At 60.6% G+C, this 10,101-nt stretch overlaps 2 protein-coding genes across 2 annotated transcripts; one reads left to right on the top strand and one right to left on the bottom strand.

Annotated features, from left to right (window-relative positions):
- The first annotated feature begins 1,641 nt into the window (after positions 1-1,641).
- Positions 1,642-4,670, top strand: LOC136284638 (myristoylated alanine-rich C-kinase substrate-like). Its single transcript, XM_066174993.1, has 2 exons — positions 1,642-1,748; positions 3,488-4,670. Exon 2 carries the CDS (start codon positions 3,513-3,515, stop codon positions 4,374-4,376), a length of 864 nt encoding a protein of 287 aa, XP_066031090.1. The 5' UTR covers positions 1,642-1,748; positions 3,488-3,512; the 3' UTR covers positions 4,377-4,670.
- Positions 4,671-5,213: 543 nt separating this feature from the next.
- LOC136284637 (translational activator of cytochrome c oxidase 1-like) lies at positions 5,214-9,227 on the bottom strand. Its single transcript, XM_066174992.1, has 5 exons — positions 8,940-9,227; positions 8,309-8,418; positions 6,874-7,007; positions 6,473-6,629; positions 5,214-5,545 (listed from the first exon to the last, which is right to left on the bottom strand). The coding sequence occupies exons 1-5, from the start codon at positions 9,211-9,213 to the stop codon at positions 5,294-5,296; spliced, it is 927 nt and encodes a 308-aa protein (XP_066031089.1). The 5' UTR covers positions 9,214-9,227; the 3' UTR covers positions 5,214-5,293.
- Positions 9,228-10,101: the final 874 nt, after the last annotated feature.

Below are 10,101 nucleotides of genomic sequence, written 5' to 3'. Positions count from 1 at the left end.
GGCGCACCTGGGGCTCGGGGGGGCCCTCCATGGCTCCCCTCCCCCCGCCGGCTTCTGTCCCGACAATTCCGGGATTCGGGGGGCGGGGGAGGGGCGGGACCAGCAGGGGGGAGGGGGAGAAAGAGAAATAATTAAAAAAAAATTAAAAAAAAAAAAAAAAAGGGGATTTTGAAAAAGAATGAAAAATTTTGGGGAGGGAAAAGGGGGGATTTGGGGGGAAAATGAAATTTGGGTTAAAAAAAAGGGAAATTTGGGGGGAAAAGGGGAAATTTGGGGGGAAAAATGAAGAATTTGGGTTAAAAAAAGGGAAATTTGGGGGGAAAAGGGGAATTTGGGGGGAAAAATGAAATTTGGGTTAAAAAAAGGGAAATTTGGGGGGAAAAAGGGGAATTTGGAGAAAAAAAGGGAAATTTGGGGGGAAAAATGAAATTGGGTTAAAAAAGGGGAAATTTGGGGGGAAAAAGGGAAATTTGGGGGGGAAAAATGAAATTTGGGTTAAAAAAAGGGAAATTTGGGGGGAAAAGGGGAATTTGGGGGGGAAAAATGAAATTTGGGTTAAAAAAAGGGAAATTTGGGGGGAAAAGGGAAATTTGGGGGGAAAAATGAAATTTGGGTTAAAAAAAGGGAAATTTGGGGGGGAAAGGGAAATTTGGGGGGAAAAGGGAATTTTTTGGGGAAAAAAATAAAGTTTGGGTTAAAAAAAATTTGGAAATTTGGGGGGAAGAGGGAATTTTTTGGGAAAAAAATAAAGTTTGGGTTAAAAAAAGGGAAATTTGGGGGGGAAAGGGAAATTTGGAGGAAAAAAAAGGGGATTTGGGGGGAAAAGGGAATTTTTTGGGAAAAAAATAAAGTTTGGGTTAAAAAAAGGGAAATTTGGGGGGGAAAGGGAATTTGGGGGGAAAAGGGAATTTTGGGGGAAAAAAAAGAAATTTGGGTTAAAAAAAGGGAAATTTGGGGGGAAAAGGGAATTTTGGGGGAAAAGGGAATTCGAGACAAATAAAAGGGGAATTTTGGGATAAAATAAAAAGGTTTTTGGAGGGAAAAATGGGAATTTGGGGTTAAAAAGGGGGAATTTTAGATTTAAAAAAGGAGGAATTTCAGAGGAGAAAAATGGGAATTTTGAAGGGAAAAAGGGAACTGGGTGGGGGGGGGGGGAAGGGGGAATTTTGGACTAAAAAAAGGGAAATTTGGCTGAAAATGGGAGAATTTTTACCCCCCAAAACCGCGATTTTTGAGCAAAAAAAATTTTTTAAAAAAAAAAAGGAGCGAAATTGGGGGCGGGGATTTGGAGCCGGGATTTGGAATCCGGAGGCGCCAAAATTTGGAACTTTCGAGGCAAAAAAATGACCGGGAAACAACCACGGAGAGCAACGAGTCCTCCGGGGCGGCCAGAGCGGCTCCAACCGGAAGTTCCCCCAGAGGCGGTGATTGACAGCGCGGACCGGAAGTGGCCCCGCAGCCGAGGGGACTCCGCCGAGCGGGGCCGGAGCGGCTCCGAGGCGGGAAAAAACCTGAGGGAAAAACGCCCAAAAGAGGCGATTTCGCACGGAAAAGGAAAGCCGTGACGTCACAAGGGCCTTAAGCAGGATCCCGGCGCGTTTTTGGGGCCGAACTTCCGGGTTTTTTTAGCGATTTTTTTGGTCTTTTCCGGTCGTTTTCCGGTGGCGGCCGCTCACTGCCGGCGGCGTCGCCGCGTTTCCGTTCCCCCCGCGCTCACTTCCGGTGCCGCCCGCTGCCTTCCGGCCGAGGTGAGTCCCCCCCCCAAAAATCGCCGCTTTTCACCCCCAAAATCGCCGCTTTTCACCCCAAAATCGCCGCTCGTCACCCCGCTAATCGGGGCGGGAATCGCACCCGGCCCCGCGGCTTCAGTAATTCGTTAATTCCCCCCAAAATCGGCGTTTTTCCCCCTCAAATCCTCCCCCCCCCCCCCGCGCCGCTTTTTCCCGATTTTCCCCGTTTTTTACCCAAAAAGGCGCCTTGAGGTTGGGTCGGCTCCGTCCAGGCCTCGGTTTGGGTTCAGTTTGGGCCAATTTGGGTCAATTTGGGCCGATTTGGGTCAATTTGGGCCGATTTGGGTCAATTTGGGCGAATTCGGTCCAATTTTGGGTCACTTTGAACCAATTTGGGCCCATTTGGGTCAATCCAACCCAAATTTTGGCCATTTTGGGTCAATTTGGGCCATTTTGGGTCAATTTTGGCCATTTTGGGTCAATTTGAGCCATTTTGGGTCAACCCAACCCCAATTTGGGCCATTTTGGGTCAATTTGGGCCATTTTGGGTCAATTTGGGCCATTTTGAGTCAATTTGGGCCATTTTGGGTCAATCCACCCCCAATTTGTGCCATTTTGGGTCAATTTTGGCTATTTTCGGTCGACCCAATCCCAATTTTGGCCATTTTGGGTCAATTTGGGCCATTTTGGGTCAATTTTGGCCACTTTGGGTCAATCCAACCCCAATTTGGGCCATTTTGGGTCAATTTGGGCCATTTTGGGTCAATTTGGGCCACTTTGGGTCAATTTGGGCCATTTTGGGTCAATCCAATCCCAATTTTGGCCATTTTGGGTCAATTTTGGCCATTTTGGGTCAATCCAAACCCAATTTGGGCCATTTTGGGTCAATTTGGGCCATTTTGGGTCAATTTGGGCCACTTTGGGTCAACCCAACCCCAATTTTGGCCATTTTGGGTCAATTTGGGCCATTTTGGGTCAATCCAAACCCAATTTGGGCCATTTTGGGTCAATTTGGGCCATTTTGGGTCAATTTGGGCCACTTTGGGTCAACCCAACCCCAATTTTGGCCATTTTGGGTCAATTTGGGCCATTTCGGGTCAATTTGGGCCATTTTGGGTCAATTTGGGCCACTTTGGGTCAATCCAACCCCAATTTGGGCCATTTTGGGTCAATTTTGGCCACTTTGGGTCAATTTGGGCCACTTTGGGTCAATCCAACCCCAATTTGGGCCATTTTGGGTCAATTTGGGCCATTTTGGGTCAATTTGGGCCATTTTGGGTCAACCCAACCCCAATTTTGGCCATTTTGGGTCAATTTGGGCCATTTTGAGTCAATTTGGGCCATTTTGGGTCGATCCAACCCAAATTTGGGCCATTTTGGGTCAATTTGGGCCACTTTGGGTCAACCCAACCCCAATTTTGGCCATTTTGGGTCAATTTGGGCCATTTGGGTCAATTTTGGCCATTTTGGGTCAATTTGGGCCATTTTGAGTCAATTTGGGCCATTTTGGGTCGATCCAACCCCAATTTTGGCCATTTTGGGTCAATTTTGGCCATTTTGGGTCAATTTGGGCCATTTTGGGTCAATTTGGGCCATTTTGGGTCAATTTTGGCCATTTTGGGTCAATCCAACCCCAATTTGGGCCATTTTGGGTCAATTTTGGCCATTTCGGGTCAATTTTGGCCACTTTGGGTCAATTTTGGCCACTTTGGGTCAACCCAAGCCCGCTTCCCGCCGATCTCCTCCTCTCTCCTCAGCGTCCGCTCCGCGGCCGGCCGGACGATGCCCAAGGCGGCCCGGCCGCGGCCGGCCGAGCGCTACCGGCAGCGCTGGCGGCGGCTGCGGGCGGCGGCGCGGGCGCTGGTGCTGGAGAACGGCGCCCTGTGCGACGAGGTGGCGCGGCTGGAGGAGAAGTGGCTGCGCGCCCGCGGCCAGCGGCGATTCCTGCTCGGCCGCCTGCTCGGACACCGCGCCGGACACGCCGCCCCGGCGGCCGGAGAGGCGCCGGCGGTCAGGCGGCCCAAGAGGACGCGGCCGGCGGCGGGGAGGGGCAGGGGAGGGAAGGCCAAGGAGGAGCAGTGGGCAGCGGGGGCCAGGGATGACCGGTGGTCGGCGGGAGCGAAAGCGGCCGTGCCGAAGGATGACCGGTGGCCGGTCGGGTCCGAGGACGACCGGCGGTCGGCGGGAACGAGACCGGCGGCCTCCAGGGACGACCGGTGGTCGGCGGGGTCGAGAGCGGCCCAAGAGCAGCGGCCGGCCGCGGGGAGAGCGGCGGGCTCCAGAGATGACCGGCGGCCGGCCGGACCGAACGCGCTGGGGTTAAAGGACGAGCAGCGGTCAGCGGGGCCGAAAGCGGCCGGCTCCAGCGACGAGCGGTGGTCGAGGCCGGCCGCGTCCGCGGGGCTCCGGCCGCCGGAAGAGGCTCGTCCGGCACGGGGGGAGCGCGGGCCCGACGGGGCGGCCGCTGACCCTCCGGCCGCTGCGGCCGCGGAGGAGGACGAGGACGAGGATGACCGCGAGGAGGACGAGGACGAGGAGGAGGAGGACGAGGAGGAGGAGGAGGACGAGGAGGACGAGGAAGGCGCCGCGCTGGCCTTCGGCTACTCCGACCTCTTCCTGGGCAGCCCCGCGGGCTCGGACGAGTGACCGCTGAGTGACCGCGGCCGGAGCGAGTGACCGCTGAGTGGCCGCGGCCGGAGTGAGCTCGGACAAGTGACCAGTAAATGACTGTGGCCGGAGTGAGCTCAGACAAGTGACCAGTAAATGACTGTGGCCGGAGTGAGCTCGGACAAGTGACCAGTAAATGACCCCGGCCGGAGTGAGCTCGGACAAGTGACCAATAAACGACCCCGGCCGGAGTGGGGGGAGGTTTGGCCACGCCCACGATGGAGCTCGGACATTCTTTGGGCCGCCCCCAATGACCCCTTGACCCCACAAATGACCCCTTGACCACCCTACTGACCCCTTGACCCCACAAACCACCCCTTGGCCACCCCAGTGACCCCTTGACCACCCCAGTGACTCTACAAATGACCCCTTGGCCACCCCAGTGACCCCTTGACCCCACAAACGACCCCTTGACCACCCCTTGACCCCACAAACAATCCCTTGACCACCCCAGTGATCCCTTGACCCCACAAACCACCCCTTGGCCACCCCACTGACCCCTTGACCCCACAAACGATCCCTTGACCACCCCACTGACCCCTTGACCACCCCAGTGACCCTACAAATGACCCCTTGACCCCACAAACCACCCCTTGGCCACCCCAGTGACCCCTTGACCCCACAAACGATCCCTTGACCACCCCAGTGACCCCTTGACCCCACAAACCACCCCTTGGCCACCCCAGTGACCCCTTGACCACCCCAGTGACCCTACAAATGACCCCTTGACCCCACAAACCACCCCTTGACCACCCCAGTGACCCCTTGACCACCCCAGTGACCCTACAAATGACCCCTTGACCCCACAAACCACCCATGACCACCCCAGTGACCCCTTGACCCCACAAACCACCCCTCGACCGCTCGTCCGGCCACGTCCCGCCGCCGGGGCGCCTTTATTGTCCGGAGGGGGCGGTGTCCGGAGGGCAGCTGCCCTCGCCGGGCGCCGGCCCCACGTTGTGGAAGGTGCGGACGACGTCCGGCCGCTCGGCCAGGGCGCGCAGCAGCCGCTCGGCCGCTGTCCTGGCGGCCGGGCCCGGGGCCAGCGGCGAGCGCGGCACGAACTCGCGGGCGGCCGAGAGCGGCCGGAGCCCCGCGGCCTCCAGGCGCCGCCGGACGCTGCGCAGGGCCGAGGGGTCGCACAGGAACTGCGGGCGGAGGGCGGGCGGTCACCGGCGGCCGGCGCTTCGGGGGTCGGGGGGGGTCGGGGGTCAGTGGGAGAGGTCAAGGGGTCACTGGGGGGGTCAGGGGTCAGTGGGGGGGTCAGTGGGGTGGTCAGGGGTCAGTGGGAGTGGCCAAGGGGTCACTGGGGGGGTCAGGGGTCAGTGGGAGAGGTCAAGGGTCACTGGGGTGGTCATTGGGGGGGTCAGGGGTCAGTGGGAGAGGTCAAGGGGTCAGTGGGGTGGTCAGGGGTCAGTGGGAGTGGCCAAGGGGTCACTGGGGGGGTCAGGGGTCAGTGGGACTGGCCAAGGGGTCAGTGGGGTGGTCAGGGGTCAGTGGGAGAGGTCAAGGGTCACTGGGGTGGTCATTGGGGTGGTCAGGGGTCAGTGGGAGTGGCCAGGGGGTCAGTGGGGGGGTCAGTGGTCAGTGGGAGAGGTCAAGGGGTCAGTGGGGTGGTCAAGGTGTCAGTGGTCAGTGGGAGTGGTCAAGGGTCAGTGGGGGTGGTCAGTGGTCAGTGGGAGAGGTCAAGGGGTCACTGGGGTGGTCAAGGTGTCAGTGGTCAGTGGGAGTGGTCAAGGGTCAGTGGGGGTGGTGATTGGGATGGTCAGTGGTCATTGGGGTGGTCATTGGGGGGTCAGGGGTCATTGGGAAAGATCAAGGGGTCACTGGGGTGGTCAAGGGGTCAGTGGTCAGTGGGGGGGTCAGGGGTCATTGGGGTGGTCATTGGGGGGTCAGTGGTCAGTGGGGGTGGTCAGTGGTCATCGGGATGGTCAGTGGTCATTGGGAGTGGTCAAGGGGTCAGTGGGGGTGGTCAGCGAGTGACCAATGGCCACCAGTGAGTGACCAGTGACCACCAGGGCTGGTCAGTCAGCGAGTGTCCGGAGAGTGTCCGGAGCTCTCCGGCCGCTGCCCACCTTGAGCTCGAGCTCGTCCTCGTCCTCGGCCACCACGTCCTGGGCTCCGGCCGCCGCGGCCACCTCCAAGGCCACCTCCATGGCCACGCCCTGGCCGGACACTCGGACCACGCCCACGGCGTCAAAGTTGTGCCGGACGCCCTCGGCCAGAGAGCCCCTGAGTGACCAGTGGGGTCAGCGGTCACTCAGGGGTCACCAGGGTCACCGGACACCCTCGGCCAGAGAGCCCCTGAGTGACCAGTGGGGTCAGCGGTCACTCAGGGGTCACCAGGGGTCACCGGACGCCCTCGGCCAGAGAGCCCCTGAGTGACCAGTGGGGTCAGCGGTCACTCAGGGGTCACCCAGGTGTCCCCAAAGCGTCCCCCCGATGACCTCTGACCCCCGTCCGGCCGGGCACTGACCCGTTGCGGTCCAGCAGCGTCCGGAGCTCGGCCTGGCAGCGCCGGACGTTGTCGGTCAGGACGTCCAGCAGGAGGAGTGACCCGCCAGGGCCGCGCGCCTCCAGCAGCAGCCGGCAGCCCCCGGCCGGACGGTCCTGCGGCCGGAGAGAGCGGGCAGCGGTCAGTGACCCCCCCGGCCGGACGGTCCTGCGGCCGGAGAGAGCGGGCAGCGGTCAGTGACCCCCCCGGCCGGACGGTCCTGCGGCCGGAGAGAGCGGGCAGCGGTCAGTGACCCCCCCGGCCGGACGGTCCTGCGGCCGGAGAGAGCGGGCAGCGGTCAGTGATGGTCAGTGGTCAGTGTGGTGGTCACTGTGGGTGGTCAGTGGTCACTGTGGATGGTCAATATGGATGGTCAGTGGTCACTCTGGTCAGTGGTCACTGTGGTGGTCAGTGTGGATGGTCAGTGGTCAGTGTGGGTGGTCAGTGGTCACTCTGGCCAGTGGTCACTGTGGATGGTCAGTGGTCACTGTGGTGGTCAGTGTGGGTGGTCAGTGGTCACTGTGGGTGGTCAGTGGTCACTGTGGTGGTCACTGTGGATGGTCAGTGGTCACTGTGGTCAGTGGTCACTGTGGATGGTCAGTGGTCACTGTGGTGGTCAGTGTGGGTGGTCAGTGGTCACTCTGGTCAGTGGTCACTGTGGTGGTCAGTGTGGGTGGTCAGTGGTCACTGTGGCGGTCAGTGGTCACTGTGGCGGTCAGTGGTCACTGTGGTGGTCAGTGTGGGTGGTCAGTGGTCACTGTGGGTGGTCAGTGGTCACTGTGGTGGTCAGTGTGGGTGGTCAGCGGTCACTCTGGTCAGTGGTCACTGTGGTGGTCAGTGGTCACTGTGGGTGGTCAGTGGTCACTGTGGTCAGTGGTCACTGTGGTGGTCAGTGTGGGTGGTCAGTGGTCACTGTGGTCAGTGGTCACTGTGGTGGTCAGTGTGGGTGGTCAGTGGTCACTGTGGGTGGTCAGTGGTCACTGTGGGTGGTCAGTGGTCACTGTGGTCAGTGGTCACTGTGGTGGTCAGTGTGGGTGGTCAGTGGTCACTGTGGTCAGTGGTCACTGTGGTGGTCAGTGTGGGTGGTCAGTGGTCACTGTGGTCAGTGGTCACTGTGGTGGTCAGTGTGGGTGGTCAGTGGTCACTCTGGTCAGTGGTCAGTGTGGGTGGTCAGTGGTCACTGTGGTGGTCAGTGTGGGTGGTCAGTGGTCACTGTGGTCAGTGGTCACTGTGGTGGTCACTGGGATGGTCAGTGGTCACTGTGGTGGTCAGTGTGGGTGGTCAGTGGTCACTGTGGTCAGTGGTCACTGTGGTGGTCACTGGGATGGTCAGTGGTCACTGTGGTGGTCAGTGTGGGTGGTCAGCGGTCACTCTGGTCAGTGGTCAGTGTGGTGGTCAGTGGTCAGCGGTCACTCACCCGCACTGACCGCAGGGCGGCCTCGATGGTGGCCTTGGGGACGTTGTGTGTCCGGCACTGCTCCAGCACCGCGGCCAGCGCCGGGTTCAGCGCCGCCTCCGGCCCGCCCTCTGTCGCGACAGAGCCGATATCCCCGTGTCCCGACGGCCCCCACGGCCCGAGGTCCCTGCGCCGCCATATCCCGACGTCCCCAACGTCGCGACACCCCCAACGTCCCGATAATCCCACGCCCCGACATCCCCAACGGCCCTCTCCCCTCCCACCCCCTCTATCGCGACACCTCCGCCCCCCAAACCCTTTTCCCCACCCACCCCCGTCCCTCCCGCCCCATATCGCGACACGTCCTCCCCCCAAACCCTTTTCCCCACCCACCCCGTGTCCCTCCCACCCTCTATCGCGACACGTCCTCCCCCCAAACCCTTTTCCCCACCCACCTGGTGTCCCTCCCACCCCCTATCGCGACACCTCCGCCCCCCAAACCCTTTTCCCCACCCACCCCCCGTCCCTCCCGCTCCCTATCGCGACCCGCCCGCCCCACATCGCGACCCTTCCTCCCCCCAAACCCCCCTCCCCACCCACCCGGAGTCCCGCCCGCCCCCTATCGCGACCCGCCCGCCCCCTATCGCGCCACCTGCGGCCGCCGCCCGCAGCAGCTGCGCCATCCTCTGGAAGAGGCGGCCGCGCCGCTCGTCCCGCGGCCCCTTGACGTGGCGCACCTTGGACCAGCGGTTGTGGCCGGCCATGGCGCGGCGCGGCGCCGCCGCGGGGGCCGCCGGGAAGGCCGCGGGGGCCGCCGGGAAGGCCGCGGGGGCCGCCGGGAAGGCGGCGGGGAGCCCCCGGCGGCCCCAGAGCGCGGCCCAGCGCGGCCGGCCCAGCGCCGGCAGCCGCGGGCCCAGCGCCGCCATCTTGCTCCTTCCGTTTCCGCTTCCCCCCTGGCCGTCACTTCCGGTTCCGGGTGGCGGCGCCGCCGCCGCGGGGGGGGGAGGGCGGGGAAAGGGGTGGTTTGCATAGCCACGCCCCCTCAGTGCGGAGGGATCGGGCTGATTTGCATAGCCACGCCCCTCGGTGAGGTGCTAGGGGGCTGCTTTGCATAGCCACGCCCAATAAATAACGCGGCATTTGGGCTGCTTTGCGTAGCCACGCCCCTCGGTGAGGTGCTATGAGGGTGATTTACATAGCCACGCCCAATAAATAAGGCTGTGTTGAGATGTTTTGCATAGCCACGCCCCTCATCAAGGCGGAATTGGGGTGTTTTGCATAGCCACGCCCCCTTAACGCGGCATTTGGACTGCATTGCCACGTCCCTCAGTTAGGTGCTATGGGGCTGATTTGCATAGCCACGCCCCTTTAATTGAGCTGTATTTGGGCTGTTTTGCATAGCCACCCCCCCTCACTGCGGTATTAGGGGGCCTATTTGCATAGCCACGCCCACCTCCTAAAGCTGCACGGGGCTGTTTTGCATAGCCACGCCTCTTTCTCCCATTTAAGGCTACCTAAGGGTGATGTCATTGCCTTGTTTGCATAGCCACGCCCCTTTGCGCATTAAAGGCCGGCGGGGGCGGGGCCGGCCAGCAAGAGACAGTGATGTAATGAGGCTTATTTGCATAGACATAGACACGCCCCCTTTGGGCCGGGGGAAGGGACAGGTGGGGTCCCAGCACACCTGGATCAGGTGTGGGGACAGAGGGACGGACGGACGGACACGGGATTGGACAGAGGGATGGACACGGGATTGGACAGAGGGACGGACGGACGGACACGGGATTGGACAGAGGGATGGACACGGGATTGGA

The sequence above is a fragment of the Chamaea fasciata genome, unplaced genomic scaffold (assembly GCF_029207755.1).
Source record: "Chamaea fasciata isolate MVZ Bird 193981 ecotype frontalis unplaced genomic scaffold, bChaFas1.0.hap1 SCAF_1210, whole genome shotgun sequence".
NCBI lineage: Eukaryota > Metazoa > Chordata > Aves > Passeriformes > Sylviidae > Chamaea > Chamaea fasciata.
The sequence above is the reverse complement of the archived record's forward strand: the minus strand, read 5'-3'. Positions and strand labels throughout refer to the sequence as shown.

Bases quoted from the DNA above. Each gene is read 5' to 3' on its own strand.
- LOC136284638 (XM_066174993.1), top strand. From the start codon at position 3,513: ATGCCCAAGGCGGCCCGGCCGCGGCCGGCCGAGCGCTACCGGCAGCGC.
- LOC136284637 (XM_066174992.1), bottom strand. From the start codon at position 9,213: ATGGCGGCGCTGGGCCCGCGGCTGCCGGCGCTGGGCCGGCCGCGCTGG. The intron at 8,419-8,939 runs GTGGCGCGATAG...CTGTCGCGACAG, and splicing joins GCTGCGGGCGGCGGCCGCAG to AGGGCGGGCCGGAGGCGGCG. The intron at 7,008-8,308 runs GTGAGTGACCGC...CTCCGGCCGCAG, and splicing joins CCGCCCTGCGGTCAGTGCGG to GACCGTCCGGCCGGGGGCTG.